This window comes from Ciconia boyciana, chromosome 2 (genome assembly GCF_034638445.1).
Source record: "Ciconia boyciana chromosome 2, ASM3463844v1, whole genome shotgun sequence".
Classification (NCBI taxonomy): Eukaryota; Metazoa; Chordata; class Aves; order Ciconiiformes; family Ciconiidae; genus Ciconia; species Ciconia boyciana.
In genome coordinates this window covers 112885696-112907444 of record NC_132935.1, presented here as the reverse complement: position 1 = coordinate 112907444, position 21749 = coordinate 112885696, and the positions used below count along the sequence as shown (strand labels likewise).

Below are 21749 nucleotides of genomic sequence, written 5' to 3'. Positions count from 1 at the left end.
CAGTAGGGAAAAAATTAATCTGAGAATAATCTAAAACCCTTGCTGTGCTGATGATCTTAGAGTAACATGAACTTTCAAGTGCAATGTAGGTGGTTATGGTAAGATGACATCACGGATTTTCATCTTCTATCCAAGGGAAATCGCTGTCTTCAACTAGCTGTATTTTTAATTAAGTCAAGGTCCAAGACAATCCCTTATTTACTAGTTCTGGTTGTGAATTATAACAAAATACAGAATGAAAGAGCAAGGAGACATATAAAGTGGATTTACACAGCTCTAGCCCACCCATTCAGCAGCAGCACCACTTGGGTCTTTTTGCAATTTAACTGTTCCAGTGCAAATGAAAAAAAAAAAAAAGAAAAAAGAAAAAAAAATCAAAGCAAGCCATGAGTTCAATTCTGATCCAATTTGTAACAAGTAGGAAGCTGTTGTTTGAAAGCTGTGAAATCAAGCATAGGAAGAACAGTGTCCCTCACAACCCAACAGCATTTGCAGCAAGCAGCACTTCTGCTGCAAGCTCAGGCAGCTCGGGCTCCATGGAGCCAACACTAACAGAGGGGTTCCCACCACACCAGGGCACAGATATGGTGTCAGGGAGGAGAGTACTTTTGTCTCCTTGCTAGAGTTACCCAGAGGACTGAGAAGTTATCAAAGTCCAGCGTTCGGAGTTTGTTTAAAAGGCTAATTAAAAGCAAATACATGAAAAAATCTCCTTCCTATGTTCTATTACCATTATATCACCTGAAATTCTCGTCATCTTTCTTTCCTGAAGCAGTCAGAATGACTTTAACCTTTATCAGTCACTACCTGCTTTATAGTAGCTCCTTTCCCATGTTACTTCTTCATTAACAGTGGCTTCCCAATCTCCTTGCTCCCTAGCATTTCAACCCACCTTTTCCTCCCCTTTCCTTACCCCATCTGTTTGCTTCCTTTTCTTTCACCAACTCTCCCACACCAGAGGACTACTGTACTGGCTCTCTTGGGAAACACTGCTGTGACATTATTTTTCTCCTTAATATAAATAAATATATAATAATCTGACATCCTGCAGCAGAGCTAGAAGCTAACCCTATTGATTTAGCAGGCTCGAGCATCTGTTTGAACCTACAGCATTTCATTGCCTAGCAACTTGTGCACCCAGTTGCTTAAGGTTACTATGGTGATGGTTGTCTAATGCAGACGTACTATCAAAGAGATGATCAAGAGCATCTGCCATTCTCACACCGCAACTTCAAGGATTTCCTCCACTGCCTCGCCTTTTATTTGGCAATATGAAATAAATGTCGGAGACAGACACGGCACTCGCCCGTGTGCAGTAAAAACGGCTGACATGAATTCTAATTTCTACCTATCTACACACGTATCTGGGTGTACACAACTAAAGGCCTTGGAAGCGAGGGAGACAATGATGCCACTTGCTTGCAGTCATGCATCCCACCCCTGCCACAGTGACTCCTATTGCTTGAGTTGATCAACTTCACTACTCTCCTTTCTTCCAAGATGCAGTGTCAGCAAGCCGTTCATCTGGCTAAAAAAGATCCTTTATTTCATCCAGTGCAGAAATAGCAGAAAGAGAGAGAGAAAAGGGAGAGAAAAAGAGACGGGGAAAAAGGGATGAAAAAGGAGGGAGAAAGACTACCTAGAGCACTTCTATGCTTCCTGAAAGAAACAAAGGAACCCAGACAGGACTTTTGAAAGGTAAATACATCAGTCTTCAACATCACATCATCACCTCCACTGACCTTATTTTATAGGTCAGAGGAGTTTCTGTTCACTACCAGCGGAGTGCAAATTCTTTCACAGATAATCAGATCTATGTGACTAGTTTAAGCCCCAACTCACAGGGCAATTTAGTGCTGTGAAGAAACTGTAACATAAAAACAATTACCGTTTTTTCAGAAATCTCCTTTACATATGAAAGTATAACAAGCTGGTCACAGAGAGGCGCAAGTCCACTGATATAGAATTCGGTGTCGAACTGGAAAACTGAAATACAGGAAAGACAACAGATTGTTAAATAAATGAATGTGTATGAACTACTTCCTAAGAAAAACATACAACTGATTTTCAGTGGCAATCAACAGCATGCAGTAGCACTTCAGAGAAATGAAAACTCAATACATATAACAAACCTACAGGCTTCCCAGTTGGACCAGCACAATGAAAAATTACATTTAACAGATTAAATTCCATTAAAGCTTGCAAGAAGAAATGTTTGTGCTCCAGGACATGCTAGGGATGAAACATTTGAAATGAATGGTTGCCTGATTTTCAGTAATCACACTGAAAAAAAGGAAGCAAAACCAAAACCAAACTCAATAAAATAGGCAATAAATAGAACATCTTCATTGGTTTGCATATTCACAGCAAGTTCATGGGGCCATAAGGGAATCACACATGCTACACCTATTGGTATGATATATGAAAACACAAAGATCATTATTTATTTATCATCGCTTTAAACATCACAGGAAGATTTACAGATACCCTCATTACAAAGAAAACATATGGTTAAATAGTCCCTTTTCTTATTCATAAAATTGAAAATGTAATTTCCTAAAACCGAGACAGTTACGTGATTACTATTTTGAGAAAGAGAAAGAAAGAGAGAGTTGAACTGTATTTACAAAAAGGCTCATTAAAGCAGGCCTCTGCCACAGAAACAGGTATTTAGTTTTATTCTGCTGGATTTACAGTGCAGTCATTCAACACCTGGGAAGCCCTTTTGTGGGCTTCCCTCTCATGAGCCCCAAAACAGGAATAATCCAAGTGCTTATATTAGAAAAAATTATATCTATAAGCTTTTACAAAAATATCAGATGCATCGTCATTTTCTCTCAAAACATGGGTATAGGAGAATCTAAGCATAGGTAGGGAAAAAAAAAGTTTCCTTGCTTACTGCTTAGCATGCTACATTACTAATATCTACTGTTTACTAAAATAGTTACTGATTATTTTAGTAAAGCGAAGAGAAAATGCAGCGTAATGACCCTAAAAATAAAGCTAACTTTCTTTAGCTAAGGTAATAAGAAGGAACAGGAGAAATAATCGTCCTCCTGCTAAAGAAGAAAAAAATACTGTCAAGTAAAGTACAGATTTGACACCTGTCTCTCAATGAATAAGCAAATACTGTTTTTCTCTTAATGACTGTTGACACTTTGACATCACTGGGGGACCACAGCACAGCATAAAGGTAGAGCACTCAATCTATTCTAGGAGACAACAGGCTCACATTTGTAATCCTGTACATAATTATTTTGTTCTAGCCCGCAAGACTGATGAGATTACTTTGACTGTGTCACATGTTGCTCTGAGTGATGATTTTAAACAAACCACGTCAGAAACTTCTACATAATATATCTTATTCCCAGTTCACAGTTTAGTATTTGGCATTTTAGAAGAACATGGAAGGCAGGAGGAAAAACATGGAAAAGAAAAAACAAAGTCAAATCCATAATGCTGGCTGGAAGGACAAGCAAAGAAACTTTCATTTCAGCTTCAAAAAGTGACAAGGGAAGGCCATCAAAGGCATATAAAATATTGTGGTTTGAATTTGGAGAGGAAAACAGTGTGATGAATGGTAGCTTTATAAAGATTATGGGGACAGTTTTAAAAAAACATGTGTGTTTCTTTGACTTTCACTGGAACTTTAGTTTGTTTGCCAGTGAAAATGTTTGTAATGTCCACATAATGGTGTATTTAGGATGAAATGGTAGTACCTTCTGCGAGATAAAAATAAATAAACAAATAAAAAAACATCACTTCAAATTTTGTTTTTAAATAGTTTAGTTTCCTTGGTTTCACTTTCAGCTTTCTCTCAGTTCATCTCCTCAAGAGGCCTTGTTGAAACACAATACTCTAGCTCTGCTGCTACAGCCTTGAACAAAGAATAGCTGGCATAGACAGTGCTTCTTGACCTGATAAAAACCTTTGATGCAGCTAATCAAAAAAGTTTTACTGAAAAAAAATTATAGAAGTTATAGCTGCACAGAACACTAATAGGTTAATTTGACTTACTCTCTGGACACTTTGTTGGGATGAAGGGGGGGGGAGGAAATACAACATAGAGGCACTGTAGAAATGCTCTTAATTTGGAAAGGATCCAAAACAATTAAAACAAACACAGTGTTGAAGGAAATGGGAATGACCGAGGTATGGCCATGTGTCATACATGCTTATGCCTATCATAAGAGAAGACGAAAGATATGCTGACACTGGATCTACTCTATGTTCAGCATCTATGTACAGCTGTCAAACAAATTACCAGGAAGCAAAAAGAAGAAACCTGTAAATCTTTTATTATTGTTCATTAAATGAAATGTATGAAATACACCACACTACAGAAATAAAACAATATATGCCACATTATTTACCCAAACACTATAAAGCAACTTTCTCTGGAATTTAAAGATCCAGACACATGAAGTGGACTGAAACTAAAAGAAGCCTATTTCATTTAATCAGAACTCAAAAAGCAGTGCCTGCTTTTCCACTGCAGATTTGTAGAGTGAAATTCTGGTTACAATCAGAGGGTTTGGCCATTGATTTCAATGAGGCCAAGGTTTCAACGTTGTCTTTTGAGGAAGTAAGCAGGAAGCTGAACTAGCATGCAGAGAATTAACATGAAACTTAATGTGTGGAGAAAAAGAAGAATTTTTTTTGTTTTTTTAATTCCACATGATATATGAAAGAAACGGAAAAGCCAACACACAAGCTAATTTTTAGGTAGTCTACTCATATATCAACAGCAGCAGAGCCACAAAGCACCATGAACTGGCCCAGCTTATCTAGAACTCTGGTGCACTGTTAGCTGCTGGGGTGATGCCACTACACATTCCCAAATTACCTTTTAACCAGCTACTACAGGCACATCTGCAAAATTTGCAGTCATTGCTGTATGCCACAGTACAGCATACCCTTAAGAGTTTTCAAGATGGTATCTCCACCACCAGTGCTTTTACTGAGCTAGGTTATTTATGCAAAACAAAATAGTACACAAAATGGCATATTTTGATTAGCTATGATCATGTTCATGCAGTTGCATTCGATATAAAATATAAAAAGTCTTTTTTTTCTTTTTTCCACAGTACGTGAATTCAGTTCCAGCTAGAGGACCAGAAAAGGTCCCATATAAGTATCACTTAAGCTGTCTTTAGATGAATAGAAGCAAATCATAAAGCATAAACTCATACAAATGGTATATTTTTATTGAAATAAAAGAATATCCTTACCCTTAGGTGTACTATCCAACATAATCCTTGAAGAAAATACAAATCTTATATTTTTTTAACATTCATATTTTTCGCTGAAAATCTTCACATATGAACACCTGCCCCATCATTTAAGTATTTCTGTACGAATGGTTTCTATCTCCCATAAGAATCCTCAACAGCCTTCGTATATTCAAATTTCCAGGGCAGACCTACCTCTGACTAGAAGCCTGAGCAGAAAGCTCAGGATGTGCCCAGTTACAGAAATTTGCAACTCAAAAGGAACTGTAAATTTCTGGGGATGAGCAGTGAAGTAACCCACATGAAGGTCCTTTATTTTGGCTTGAATATCCTTAGAACTCCCTGCAAATTTTCTACCCGTACTACTATACGTGAAATCAAGAAACTATTTACCTAATCATGTATGTATTTTGGCATTTTAATGGACTATCCTTTTCCTTGAATTTCAGTAGGAAGAGCAGCAGGGTAAGACAAAAATTGATGGCGGGTCCTATACATCAATGATTAGCAAAAACTGATGCTTCCCAACTTGGAATTCACACCCTCTGCTATTCATTTATAATCAAAATGGTTGGAAAAGTCATACTCAAATTTATTTTTGTTTGAATGTTGAAGGTCTAGAAAAGCTTTAGAGAAAATTTAGTAACCATTAATCAATCATTCTATATATCACTTTGAATGCCACAGGGCAGAGGATGAGCATTTTCATTAAAGCAAAGCAGGGCAATGAAAATGATGCTGTTAATTGAATATGATCATTGAACAAAAAAACCCACCTAGGCTTAAAATCAAAACTCCGTAAAGCCTCTGTCACTGAAAGGTGTTGCCTTACTACTTGCTACCAGCACAGAATGGAAACGAGCAAGAATTTCGTTACTAAAACCAAACAATTTTTCTCAATTACAGTATCACACTAACCAGAAACATCAGGAAAAAAGCCCACTACCTCATCATGCCAGTAATAATCCATCTGGTGAGGTCTACTCTTTCAATTAAATTAGAAAAATGTTTGTCTACTGCAAGCAGTGTTACAATTTGCTGTTTTACGTGCAGTCAGGTTGTGTGAAATAAAGTGCTACCATGGTGCTGAAATCATCTTACCCCTAATTCCATCTCACACAGCAATAAAAATCATCTTTAGAAATATAGCAATTGCCTGTACAACTCTCTAGCTACAGACACACACAACCTTTAGGAAAATCCCATGGAATCCTTGATGACAACTGGAAAGTCAGGAGCTTAAGTTTCAAAGCTTTAAAGTTGATTTTCTGAAAAACTCTTTTTTCCATTACATATTGAACTGAGAAAACTTTGTTAACTAACAGAAAAAAATATTCAGGAGTCTGATAGTCTTGACTAATTTTATCAATAAATTTATAAATGATCAGTTTGGCTTGTGGCAAAAGAGGATGAGCAAACGTCTAAGTGGAATCACCTATATAAATGGATTGGGCTTTTTTCTTTGCTTTTGCTTCTCAGAGTGTAGCAAACTTGCTCCAATGAAATGTTTGCATAAATCAGCATATAAAGTTGATGACATTTAGTCACAGTTAATTTCCTGCTCATCACATTCATTAAGTAAGCTTTAAGTTCCATCTATATAAAGATAAAAATGCTGGTATGGTAGATCCCAGTATCTCACTTTACAAACTGAAAAATAAATATTCCCATGTTTTCTTTTCAGATAAAAATGTGCAATCTCAATGCTTGGTGCTAACTTGCCAAGCAGTTATACAGCTATTCCCTCACAAAACATATAGGTGTGTTGTGAAAAGCATATCCACAAACCACGTAATTTTTAAACCAGAATTCTACTTCGTGGGGAATTTGGGGGAATGCAGAGGGGAGACAAGTGCTCAAGAGGCATCGCTGGCTGGTTGGCACCTGGAATTAAGCTGAGATTCCTCAGATAAAATTTGTGCTAAAATAAATTGAATAGGAAGTGTCTAATCAACTTCAAGTCTTGTACTGACTTCCAGTGTTAACCTCTATTTTCCACTATCATTAACAACCTGAGTAACTGAGGCAGAGATAAAGTACTTCTCTATAAAAGTATATAAAATCCCGAGCTACTTGACAAGGCCATCGAAGACTAGCTGCCCCGTTTCACTTTGAAAAGGCATCATATTAACTGCAAAGTACTAATTAGTTCTTTAGCAACCATCCTTCTCATGGGCTCCAGTTGAGGAAGGGTTCCCTGTTCAAACCAGAAGTTGTCCAGCATTACAGCTTTTGTACACTCATCAGGAGCGAGCACAGAGGTCAAGCACTCTTTAAGAAGGATCACAACAGCATTTAGTCCATGTTAAGCCTGTAATTCAATACCAATACTTTTTAATCAATACACTACTTCACAGCAGTAGCTGACAGAGCTAAACTGATAGAATCCGCTTAGCTAACATACATTTAAACCTAAATAGAAACATTTCACTGGAGTTTATCATCGACACTGAATGAAGACCCACGCAGGCAATGAACTGTAACATATAACAAGAGACAACGGAAAAGATTACTGAAGAAAAGCACCACTAATATACTGAAGGATGTAAATAAAATTAGCAATGCCACACAGATCTCAGTGCATGAGACCTGTATAATTCATCTAATTTCTCTTACGTGTAATCATGGCATTATCTTCTTTAAAATAAAACAGCTTGAACAGTTTAGTGGTGTTACTTTCCCACATTATGGGCCATCTGGTTTAGCATCACAGTAGATACCATATTTATTTCCTGACTCAGAGTACATATGGCTATGTGTCAAGACAGCACCAGAAGATGAGGAGGACCTTGTGACACAGGATCCTATGTACCTAACTTGCAATGCAGGAAATGATCTATTTCCTTATTCACTGGGCTGCAAACCACTGAAGAAACTTTTATGATCTACTGATGCCATCATGGTTTACTATGATATTATTGTGGAACTTTGAGGCCCTCAGAATGGCTCTAAAAGAGTATAAATCTGAAACCTTTGAGATATGAGAAAACACTATATTGTCATAAGCTCCATAGGTATTACCCTGATGAGGAGAGAACAGAGTATGAAGTCTCCTACTTCATCTCTGGTTTTGCAAAATTGTAAGAGCAGGAAGAAAAAAAAACAAAACCAAACCCAAACGAAAAAAAAAAATTAAACATGACAAAAGTTATACTGTTATGGGTTTCATTTTTCAGAAGCATGATGCCAAGATGTTATGAGCCAAAACATCTAAAGGATATTCAGCTATCCTGCCACTGAAGGATATAGTCTTGCCTTGTGTAAATTCTTTACATTACGAAAGTGTAATGTAAAGTGAAAGCTTACGCATCCACTTAGGATATTAATGGTCTTGCAAAAAAACTATACTGGCTGCTGCTCTACCCATTAATAATATCAGACTTTCCAGCTATGCCTTTGAAAAGTAAAGTTGAAATAAAATTGAAATAGGTGCTATGGCATGACACACAGCTCTCAAGAAGACCTTCTATGTGATTATATCAAAAGCTATTGTAATTTATATTGAGACTTGAACAAATGATGTCTCCCTCTTTTCCCTCCCAGTCTAATACCCACGTTCCAATGAGTGCTGCTGACAGCATTTGGCAGAGCTGTTTCAGTGCTTTGACCTGAAACCAGAACAAAAATCTCAGACACATTGTTAACAGGTTAAGTGAGATAAAAAGCCAGTCCTCAAGAATACAGAGAAGATTTTAGGCTAAAAATTGTAAGATAAAAAGGTTACTTCCACAAAAATCTCTAACTTTCAGGTCTGCACCTAATTAGTCTGATGGCAGCTTTTTTTTTTAAAAAGAAGTTCCAATAGACAGTCACGTAATACTAGCTCCCTCCACATAGACACATTATAGCTGAAGTATAAGTTGCCTCTGTTCACTTGTCACTATGTAAACAACCCCATTTAATTGTTTTCTAAAAGCTACTTACAGGTACAGAAAGTATTATATAAAAGATGTGAGGCTAAAACTCAAGACTGAACTTCTCCTTGACAAAATTCTCTCAAATATCCCCAAAATTCCACAGTTAATTATTCTGTTGGGACTATGTAATCTTAAACAACAAATAGCTTTCAAGTCTCAGTTAACTGTCAGGCATGCCACTGTGTCTCTGTATCCAGAGTTCCTACAGAGTTTAACAAGTCTCCTATTTGATTTTCAGGGCTATTTTTAAATGGTTCTTTCCTGAAATCAGAAAGCAGAGTATACACCTATGCCATGCACCATTCTAATCTGACATGAGTCAGGATCTTGGTTGAACACTCTTGTCTACAATCTCACATCATTACAGTCAAGATAAGGGAGCACCAAAGTTTACAAAGTGTTGTCCACTCCAGTCTGCAGAGTCCCAGAAGGCCTGTTTATCTTCCCAGCACTAGCTCTTCATAGATACTTCATTTCCCCAGAAGAAGCTTCTGGGGACAGTTGTGACTTTTTCTTTACATTCCCTCTTCCCCTCCAAATTTCCTTTGAATTCCATTTTACGCTTTACTTAATACACACTTTTTGTCAAGACCTTTTCCATTAATCAGCAAAAATTAAATTTATTCACATCACCTAAACTAGACAAATAAGAAAGCAAAGTAGAACATAAAATGCAGAGGCAAAAAAGGCAACAAAAAGAAATTCATATCAATTTTCTAGCACCATACCAAAGACATGTTTAAAAAAAAAAAAAAGAGAGAAAAAAGTTATGAGTATAGTCAAACACCACATAAATCAAGTAGCGTCTATTTTCTCCTTCCTACTATACTGATCATCATTTAACCAAGATGAAAACCAAGTTGTCTGTAGGAATCTGCGTGAAGGAAAAGTTAAGACATCCACTGTTCACACAAGGATCTCTGATTTTAGATGATCACAGAATTTGAGACTCTCTAGAAATAAAAAAAACCCCAAACCTGTGCAGGAGGACATTATGACAATCTCATCAACTAAAAATTAGGAGACATTTATGTTACAAATACATGTTGCCTCTGAACTGTAACAGCTTTTTCAGGCTAGAATGTGGAAACACACCTTTAAAGCTTATATAATTTCGAAAAAGAGCGCATTCATAGAATCATACCTATTTCCACATAGCGGTTTGGAAGGTCACGCATTTCACTGGCATGCCGTTCTTTTACTGAACAAATCTAGGAAACAGAGATTTGGATCATGATGATGAACAAACTGTAATTCCTTAGATGATACTAACTTTTCCCAGAAACTCCTTTTCTTATTGAGGCATTCTTGGACATGCATTTCTGTATGTTGAAAAACACAGGCTGTAAAACAGTGATGATGCATCACTGAAGAAGAAAACCAGACAGGAAAGTCATAGCTGTAAGTCCACAGCCTTATAAATATGCTGGGAGAGGAGAAGGAAGATGGACCACATGAGAGAAATCTGAAAACATCTGCCCACTATGATTTCTTCAGAGTAGCATATATGTGAGTTTGGTTTTGGTATCTTCTCACACTTTGCGTCTCATAACCTTACAATTTCAGTAAGAAGATACTATTGCCACTCCCAATAACAGGAGGAGAGTATGTACACATAAAGAAATGCAAATACCCAAATGTTCTGAAGCACACACAATACAAGGGGGAAGACAGATGCCAAACTTAGGACAAACCTCCTCATTTGTAAAACTCTAAGTTTAATGCTCCAAATGCTTTTTACGCTTCACCTACCTCACTTTACCCTCCCTTTCCATCTACTCCTACTGAGCACTTTTAATTTCCCACTGTGCAGTGATGTAGCAGTCTGCTATTAGAAAACAGCTAACAGGCTTGTAACAAACTCATGTCAGGTGCTGGTCTGAGCAAAGCATAGTCAGTCTGCAGTGCACAAGTTCAAAATGCCAGTTCCCCGCTGAAAGCAGAACAAAATGCCAAGCAGCCTGTCCCGGACCCCATCACTTTTTTTTTCCCATGGTTGACCGAAATTATGTGGCTGTTTCAGCAGTCACAACCTCCTCAGCCCCCAAAACAATCCCCTCCAAAAATACCTCATGGTAAGTTCTTCCTCCTTAATGCTAATCAAAAGAAATGAATTCAACAGCCCACTACAAGCTTTCAAAAGAGGAAATCTCTCCGAGGCACAGAGGAGAGAAGTGTTCCTGAGGATTACATTCGCTGTGTGCTCACACACAGAGATCTGTCTGACCGCTGGGTGTCTATCACTCCTCCTCCTCACGAGGGTCAGTTCAATGACATTTCTATGGCAGCAGGAGTTCTGCACACTGTAGTCAAATCAAATTCTATTTTTTTCGATTGTCTTTGCTTTTCAGAAATAATCCTCTGTTTGTTTGTGATAACAGCAAGCATTTATTACAAAGACAGGTAATTGCACCTTTACTGAATTTCCCCAGCCAATAATCAGCGTTAAATTATCCTTCCAGCAAAGGCTGCAGGGATACATATCTGGGCGAAGGCTTATGTCATCTCGAGGCACATTGGTAATTCTTTGCTTGGAGATCATGTCAAGTATCTTCACGCCCTGAAAGTTTAAATACAAGAGAACTTTATTCAGTCTGACAAACTCCTACTCACCACATCCCATATTATTTTGTACACTAAGGCAGTCATAGCAGTCTATGGCATAAGTTTCAGGGTAAGGCTGAGTGTGCCAACAGAAAAAGCTGTTGATACAAAGACCCATCTAACCCAGCAGGTGACAGAAGGAATGAAGGGATTAGAGTAAATTAGATGTTTTAAATTCACATGCCAGATGAAAAGATATAGTAAGTGAATGAGTGACAGATTAGCAACTCCAGTCATGAATCAGTTCAGCTTGTTGGGCCGGTGCTACTACTGGAGAAATTAAAAAATCCCAGCTCTTCCACAACAGCCCCTGTAGAGAAGCAAAAATTTCCACCTTGAAAAAATAAAAGATGTGAAGCAACAGCTCATTAAGATAAATTAGGCCAATCTGTACTTCTCCAGAAATGCATTTCTATTCTTACATTAAAACAGAAAAGCAAGCATATTTAAATGATGCTTGGTTTTGTATGCTGAGATTTTTCACTACCTCCTCAGGATATCTCCTAAACTAACAGAAAAAAAACATTTAAAGAAAGGAAGATTAAAGTCACTTGAGAGAGAGAGCGGGGGGGGGGGGGAAGAGCCATTAATCAGATTTTTCCATGCCATTTAGACAAGGTGAGCTATAACCTTTCCAACAGCAAAATGGAGATTAATTTCATGTTAAGTAATGACTTGTTCTTAGTGACTTAAAAACAAAGGTCCCCAAAATAAAACAAAGCATTTTAGTAGATATTTCCTTTAAGCTCAGTGAGCAGAAAAAACAACTCTCATGATCACAGAAAAGGGGATGGAAGGGACCTTGAAAGGTCAGTGTCCAGGATGCCATTCCATGTTAGGATTTTTCTAGTGACAAAACTGATTTAAAAGATTCCCCTGCCTGTTTCTGTTTCCCCCCCACTGCGAGTTTCTACGTCCCCAGCTGTACAGATTCAACTGTTTGCATGTCAAAGAGTCTAAACATGGGGGTCATGGTCTAAGACAGGTTTTGCCCCCCCCCCCCCCTTTTTTTTTTTTTTTTTAAATCACAAGGAGCAGTAAGTGGTATGGGGGTGGGCCTTTTTTGGGCCTTTTTTTTTTTTTTAGTGATCTTTGTCACCGAAGAACTGTGAGTGTGGAACACAGGCCTATTAGCATCTCTTAGGCTAACAGCCGTCAAGGTTTCAGAAAGATCTTACACACAGCATCTGCAATGTACAGAGCCCAGATCTCTGGGTAACATAAACAAGGCGCTTATGCTTTGTGTTTTCTACGCTCATCTGATAAAATTTGCAATCTTGCTTGAACTGCATTTTAATAAAGTTGTCTTTTATTAATCTTACCACTTTGTCTTCAAGGATGATTTTCAGATAAAAGTGACCCATATCACAGCTTTTGTTTTTCTACAAGGCAGCAAATCCTGTATGGGATAGACTAGCTTATGTTTCAAGTGCCTTTCAAACCAATAGCATAAGATCCTTTATAGTTAAAAGTATGCCATTTGCATCATGAACCAAAAGGACTTCCAGAGTCAACTTCGTATCATGAAGGAGCCTAACACCTGTTCAAATGAGAGTTAGGCAGCCTAAGGCCTCTAAGGATTTGGTCCTAAGGTGTCTCAGTTTGCAAAACTTGCACTCTTGGCCATGGAGGAAGAAGAGGGAACAGCAACAAACATGGGTTACCTGACAGCTGAGAAGCAGAATTAGACCATGCCTAAATAACCTGGAGTCCAGCTCAGAATACCCAATACCTAACAAGCTCACATACAGTGTGCCAAAAAAAATAAAAGCATAAGAAAATAAGAACTAGGTAGCCACACAGACAGTAAGAAGCAAGGCTATAAAAGATTTTCTCTGACTTTGAAAGAAAAAAATGGAACATAAAACCTTGCTGGAGGATGGAAAAATTTTTAAAAAGGTAAAGGGGGAAGGGAAGGAAAAGGCCAATAACCAAACATATTAATCTCTTGGAGGGCAAGTGTCATTTCATTTTTCATTGAAAGATAGGCCCTGACCATGACTTTTTGTCTCTGACAGATGGCTCTCAACATTTTATTAGTATTCTGTGTTCTGATGTGGCACATCATCTCTAGGGATAGCTCTCCTCAACTGTGCTATCTATTCCCAGCAGATTCACCTAGAATATATATTTTAATTGTATGGCTCTGAAAAGAACAAAACCTTCAAAAGAGCTAATGTTATGATGATCAAGCACTCACTGAAGTTTCAATTCTAATGCAGTTATTAAAGGGGAGTAAATAAACAAAAGTCCACCTCTAACAATTTCATATCAAACTGGTTTTGAAAGGAATAAAAGAACAATGGCTTTAAAATATTTTAATAAATGCTTCCCTTCAGGAGGAAAAAACAACAGAAGGAAAAAAGCTAGTGTTTCAGAAGTACTTTCCCCACATTTTAAAATAAGACTTTGGAATTTAGACATGATACACACTTAAAAACATGTCCCTCACTGCTGAGCTTTAAAACACAGACCTTGACCCATCAATTAGATATACAGTGATAGGTAAAATGCAACACTCAGCATGAAAGCAATGGTTCCCTTTAAAATATGAATTACACTTAAGAGAAAAAAGGGCCTATTTTCTCCTAAGTCTAGCCTTTTCTAGCGGCCTACCAAAATCAGAAATTGTAACTATCATTTTTTATAATCTGCAACATTAGAAGTGCATATGACAATGTCACTTCAGTACAAATTACAAAATCCAGACAGGTTTGGGTTTTTTTGGGGGGATGGTGAGGGTGGTGATGTTCATTGTTTTTGTTTTTGTTGTTTGTTTTTTTTTTTAATAAAGACTTCCATTGGCATTCCTTTCTCAGACAGTTTGCTTCAATACATTGCGCTGGTCAAAACTCTGCTAGACAATACTGTACAGTAGGAACCATCCCCAAGAGTGGTATGTAGAGCTACTTTTCTTAATTTCTTCAGAAGTGGCAATCATATGGAGAACACTGACTAGCTAGCGGGAAACGCCAGAAGAAATGTCTACGAAGAAATGTGATCTAAAACACTATCCTTCAAAGCCTTTTATATTCAATCCTTCAAACGTACCATTTTGCAATGGAATATTTTGGCAATTAACATTGTAACATTTCAAATAGCGTAATGCAGTGGGATTTTTGTTCATTTAACAGAGGTGACAAATACTTACCATATTATTGGCCCAAGCAATTAAGTGTCCTCTCCATTTTACATTTCTTATATTTCCTTCCCCTTCATGTAAAACCGAAGGCTTCCATCTATTCATCCAGCCTCTCTCATATAACAGCAACTATGAAGAAGTGCAACAAGAAATATTTCTGTGACACAGTGCTCTATGTAAACATCAGAGGTATTTTTTGCCTCATTATCAAGGGCAACAAAAAATACACACCTATCACAAAACAAAAGCAAATACAATCAAGCATTTTCATACAGTACGTATACATTGATAATCTTGTATACTACAGAATTCAAGTTACTTTAATAATAATATTAATAAGCAGGCCTTCCATCAAGTTTCTCCAGACAATATTAAGTACAATTATTTCCATTTTAAGGTTAAAGAAATTAAGGCATTTGAGAACCTAAGCCTACAGCACTAGTGACCACAATTCAGAAAGCTGGTAAAGAAACCAGGCCACCTCACACCTATCCACTGGTCTGGTGATAGGTTCCTTCTTCCCTCCAAAAAAGGGGAGATAGGAGAAGCATCCCATATGCCTGCTATAGTCAAAGAAAATTATCAAAGACCCCCAAGACTTTGGCCTTTTGCTTGGTCCCACATGGAACCACATGGCCTTCCATAAAGCTCTAGAGATGCTGTGTGTTAGTCCCATACGTGCAAACTGCACTGTACCACAAGTGCTGCTGATTGTAAAGCTTGTGTGGTTGGGAATCCCGGGTTCTGCAAATAGGGAAGGTATTTTAGAATATCTAAATGCATAGCAGATGTTACGAAATGCTTTGTAGCAGCAAAGAAAAACCCAGCGACATGCAGACAGTTTGAATGACAGTCCAGCTCTTTTACCAGTTCCTGTACAGTTTTAGGAAGTTGTTCAATAGTATTATAACATGGAATCACTTTGAGTGATGTGAAGTGCAGCCCTTGGAGAGATACCTAAGTAAGAAGCTGAAGCATCTACAAAGATCATACTCTAAGGTACCAGTCCTCACAACCTTTGCAAGAGTACACCCACGTACAGACACATGCACAACCTGAACCCAAGCTCACATGAGTGCACAATGACCATTAAGAGGTGTAAACTTGCTACCTGCAAGGACTTTTACCATTCTAAAACCTAAATCAAGTATCTATGTTGCTAATATTTCCTATCTAAATCCAGCTGCACATGCTTTTTTATACATGGTTTCCCCCTGCATAAATACATAAAATAAGACACTAATTGTTTAAAATAACATCTTTTAACAAAATGAGGGATTTTAATGGCAATTACACAGACTGCCTCTCTCACCTAAAGCCACAAGATGGCACCAAAAGACAAGTATTTTCTCCAAAAGTTTAAAGCAGTCACTCTAGAAACTTTTGCATGAAGTGCGCTGCAGGCATCAAACTTCTCACTCAAGTGTATCTTGCCACTTTAACCCCAAAATGCCTCTGTGTCCTTCACATAGCTCACAGAAGGCCCACCTTTTAGACAGTCATGGGGGTTTTTTTCCACTTATGAACAGGCTACTCAATAAAACTCTTCCAGAATATACTATTTGACAGCAATCAAGGCATGACACTGAAAGCTGGGTTAACTTCTATGCTCATAAGGCAGTGCCATACAGAGGAAAGTGCCTTAGCAGGCTGGTAGGTGGATGTGAAACACAGGAGCATCCCTCAGCCCAAAGTAATTAGCTTCACTCAGAAGGTGAACATGTCATTAAAAACTAAGCGCTGTGCTGATCCAGACTTTAAAATTACTTTTTTCCTAGTTCACAAACTCCTAAGGAGAGGCTCAACAGAAAAAGAACTGTCACTCGGGTGCTTCTTTCAATACAGTCCAATAAAGACAGCAGCAAATACGTAGTATTTTCATCTCAACTTTCTGGACAAGGCTGTGAAAACTGATGTGGATGATGTGAAAGGTTAAAACTTTCTGATGTCAATTATATTAACTGAACTTTGAATCTTTTCTGCTTGTGACTGAATTGTGATTTAAGTTTATTTATTACTCACGAGATCCAGAGTGAGCTTGGAATGACACTTTGCAGCTATTTTGTTACTGTTCAAGGTTCGTGAAAATCATGCTTTTTCATGATTCTCTACCTGAGTAAGAAGCTGCAGAGAAAAATAAATGACCTGAGAAAGAACTGGTGAGGAGAAAAGAAAAAAAATTTAAAAATCCTGCTTCAGTCTATGCTCAACTCTAAGCACATGCTTAATTAAGTTCTTAGACCGAGGCAGTAGAAGACAACAGTCTGATATTGCCTGTAATAAAGATGGGAAGTGAATCTGAATTACTGCAGCACCCAGAATTCCCCATTTCATATCAGCAAGTGCAATAGGTCCAACACTGAAGCCAAAGGACACGCAACATTGTGGCTTAAAAAAAAAAGAAAATTAATCTCAAAACATGCTTTACTAATTTATCTGCATTTTATTGATATATGATGTGATTTATTTATTATTTCTTACAGCAATGACACCTGGAAACTGAGATACTGAACCCAGAACTTTCCTATGCATTTTGGAACTGCTATCCACTGAATCCATCACTCCCAAAATAAGCAGACTAATTTATTTCTTAGTTTTCCTTTCTGTCTTCATATTGAAATGTTTATCGTGCCAGAAAGCCATTTAAAACTTCAAGAGAAACTAGACACATACAAAAATCCACCGTTTCTGGAGGGGTTCCTCCTATCACCTCCTTCTCTTTTTGGTAGGGGAAAAATATTTTAGGGCTTTATTTCCCATAAATCCCATATTTTGGCAGTCAGCATTCACAGTACTTATATTTCAACAGCAGCCACAAAAATCACTTTCTTGCATTCTCTGCAATACAGTTTATATTTTCCCCTTTTTTATTTGCTCTGGTAAATCTTTCTAGTCCTTAGTTACAATGTAGTAGTGCTTAGAACGCATTTCCAGCAACTCTTGCATGTACCGTGACATGATAATATAGCTAAAATAAAATAAAATAAACTTTGACTTCAAGGGTCCCCACCCACACTCCTTCATAGTACATTGCAATCTTCTGACAGTTCACTACTTATTATTTTGTGAGTCTTCTTAACTGCTTATGCTTGTCCACTGGATCATTAAGAAAAAAATACCCACTGAAATGCATGAGACAAGAGGACGGTGCAGGACACTTTTTGGTTTTAAAAAGAAGTCGATATAATTCTCTTGGATTAGTGAATACATCTCTCTGTATCTTTCACTACCAGGAGATTAACCTCTTCCAAAAAGAGCTCAAAACTCTATTTTAGAGTGCATCTGCTAAAGAGAATAGACTAGTGCTTGGATTTAATGGAGCCTATCATGCAATTAGCATTAACACTAACTACATGTAATCCCAGTCTTTAAACTACGTACAGGAATTCTCAATCCTCTGAACAGAGAGGCCAATGATTGCAGCTTTGCTAGTATCAATACAGTGAAGTAATTCAATTCAATTTCATCCCACTACCAAATACCACCTTCAAAACACCAACATAAAAGATGTCTGTTTTCACACAGTGAAGAGTTACAAAGGAAACACACTTTTACTGATGCACTATGCACAGCATCATTGCTTTGTTTCAACATACTGCCTTCTCTGTAAAGATCTGGAGGAGTTTTACAGAAGAAAAAGGCTGAGACTTCAATTTGTAACTGAACAGCCACCCTTCCCTTCCCTATTGCAGTGCAGCACTGTTGAATTAGTTTTTATTTCACAAAACAAAAATTGGGAAAAAACTCCCTGTATTTTCCTTGCCCTGTTCTTCGTTTGCCTGGGTGTGAAGATGTGCCTACCTGTGGCATTTGTTCTGGTTTTTGGCACCTGTCTCACCAACTCCCTTCAGCCAGGCAAGATCACAAAAACCTAAAATGCTACTGCCATGGTTACAAGTGATCACTATAGATATTTATTGTTTTCAGCATAAAAACAACATTTACAGGCACAGCCAAGATTAACAGATATCTGAGAGTAACACAGAACAGCATGCCACATGAAGACTTACTGTTTAATCGTGCATCCCTAGGAAAATATATAGCAACAATAAAAAATTATCACTTCTGTTTGGAACAGCGATGGACTGGATGAGCTCAAACGAGGCAGAGAATAATGTACGCCTCAAGTTTTCAACTGAAGGAGCTGGGGTGTGGATGGAGGGGAGGGCAGGAGGTGCAGTCAAGGGAAATCAAGCAAGGAGGCAGTGGCAGGCAACAACAGCATTGAGAGGTAAGTGATGGCAACGGTGAGATACAAAACAGGAGCTGCTGCTGTAGTTCATGGAGAGAAGCTAGAATTTTTGAGATGTTTAATACAAACAAATGCCATAGGACTTTTATTAGGCTGTACTTTTAATAACTCAACTGCTAGATTCCAGCTGTCACCTATTCACAAAGAGCTACAGAATTAACACCTTGGAAAGCAAGTCCTGCAGCCTTGCAGGCAGAGACACAAGCTCTCACACATTTCATATATTTAGATCCTCTTTGCTTGCCACCTCAGGCAATGAAAAAAGTTTTCTACACACGTTTGCAAAACACACAACTATAGATTACACGCACACAGGACTACAATCCATTCTCTCTTTACACAAACCAAATTTGCTTGTTACAGCACAAGGAGAATGTTTTGGTTTTCGTGGTAAAGAAAAAATGCGCATACAAATAATAATAAAGAAATGTAAGCCAAATAATCTCCTTATTAAGCAAACAGCACATCACCACATATCAAAGTCTCATCTACTTAATAATATGGGATACATCCGGGCATTATACATTGCAGCAAGCAAATCGCAGACCTGTGTTATTGTGGCTTGCTTGCTCCTACCGTTTGTTTTCTACTTATGGTAAATTATCCAATGCATGGACAGAAATTGCCATAGTATTTACTCTTTCTTCACTTAAACCAGACCTTTGAGTATTTACTGACTGACATTTTATAGCTTACAAAGCAATCTGCCTTTCTTGTCTGGTACTCTTCTACCCACCATAATGCCAAACAGCTGACTATCTGCTTTCTAAAAATGGACTATGCTGCAAACAGCATCCTGACAATTTAATAATTTGTCAAAGTAGTCCAACCAGTTATTATGAAGTACATATCATAGGGTTCAGAGGTAAAGGTCATCTACTTACTCAAAAAGCAAAGTGCATCTGCTGACACTGAAAAGCAGACAATTAAAAAAAAAAAATCTGAGACATTCACTGGCAGACTTGACTTTAACATACAAATTCCACTACCCGTAACAGCAGTTGCAGATCCCCAAAAATGCTATTTCTCTTCTCGTTTGTGCATTGTTTGCAATCGCTATTCTTTCTCTGTATATGACATTGCTCCACCTGGAGTGGAAAGGAATTCAGCTTCACGTCTCAGGCAGGAGACACCATGGGTCCAGCCCAGGATTCTAACACTGGAATAGTATTTTAGATTTATTTATTTTTTTATAATGAGAAATTTGCCCCAGGTAACACTAAGTTCTCTCTGCTTTTATAACAGACAATGAAAAGAGAGTCTAATGTTTAAGTATGGGCATCGATATGCTCAGATGCTAATTCTGGGAGGACAAATGGGACGAACATGTTCAGACACATCTGCATTTGAAAACCAGTTTTTATAGTGTATCTTCTCCAGCAAAAGAAATACAGATCCCATTTAAAATATGTTTTTATATCTATTTCCACCATATGTATATAATTAAATATATTAGCTAGATATAGACACAGACAGACATAAAGATGTGACTGCTGACAGTCACAGGGTAAATTTTCAGTTTTATCTTGGTTCCCTAGCCCTTAAAATGTTTTAGATCAGATACTCAAATCAACACTTATTATACAAAATGCATGTCCTAGGCAAATGAGGAGCCCAATCCTTTAAGATACTGAACATCCTACTCCATACTGGCTTCAGAATTCATTTGCTTAATTGTGCTGGGTTCCCACTACCATGCTGGGTAGAGAACCCCCCCAAAAACCTTAATTACTACACTTACAGCAGAGTGACTCAATCACTCCAGAGGATTCACTCTGCTAGGAATTTTACTACAAAAACCTTTGTGTCTGATTACTGATGTTAATCAAAATATGAAATAGGAAGTCTCATCAATGCCTCTGCCAAGAAAGAAACCTCAAGTTGTCCTGCTATCCAAAGTTATCTTTATGTAAGATGCAGTAGCTGATACCTTGACTTTGGAACTGAAATATCCTTCAGTATTCTCTCTTTGTTAGTTCTGCCTCTTTAACCCTCTGGATATAATGGATACTCGAACTTTGCAGTAACGTTCATTTAGTTGATGTGTTGGGACAGATCAGCACTCTAACAGTTAAACAAAGAACACCTTGTTTTCAGCTTTACCACCCTCACTTAGTTGGCTTTTACCCTGTTATTTTTTAAGATTAGACTCTTTTTTTAAAAGGTAGAAGGTTATGGCCTTCAATAGCACAGTATTTGTCTTTTCCCTTGCTTTGAAGCTCTACCGTCTGCTCTGGGCAGGAATGCCCTGTTATTTACAATATACGGTATTATTATTTCAGGGTTACCATCATCTGCCAAGTCATCACAATGGTGCTGTAGTTAATTGCAGAGATAAGGGGGAGGGGAGCAGGGAAGCACCTCTATTTAGTATGGTACCTATTGCTTCTCACTGCAATCATGTCAACATGATTTCCACAGTACCTGCCTTGTTTCTAGGCATAGATAACATTCATTCATTGAACAAAAGGGGGTGAAAAAAAGCTTTTCCAGCCCAAAATAGAAGGCAGTATTATCCCAAGCTTAAGGAAAGTTCTTTACTTTTAAAAACTAGTGCTTTAGTAAGCAAATAATTTAAATTGGTTAATTAGTTCATAACACTA

General features: G+C 37.7%; 1 protein-coding gene across 2 annotated transcripts in view; it reads right to left on the bottom strand.

Annotated features, from left to right (window-relative positions):
• The window catches only part of VPS41 (VPS41 subunit of HOPS complex), a 119801-nt gene that overhangs the window by 39245 nt on the left and 58807 nt on the right, over nucleotides 1-21749 (bottom strand). For both annotated transcript variants that reach the window (XM_072853580.1, XM_072853581.1), the window contains 4 exons: nucleotides 14904-15023; nucleotides 11562-11708; nucleotides 10293-10359; nucleotides 1889-1986 (listed from right to left, as the gene is read on the bottom strand). In XM_072853580.1, coding sequence (XP_072709681.1) covers nucleotides 1889-1986; nucleotides 10293-10359; nucleotides 11562-11708; nucleotides 14904-15023 — 432 coding nt within the window. The remainder of the gene's footprint in view (nucleotides 1-1888; nucleotides 1987-10292; nucleotides 10360-11561; nucleotides 11709-14903; nucleotides 15024-21749) is intronic.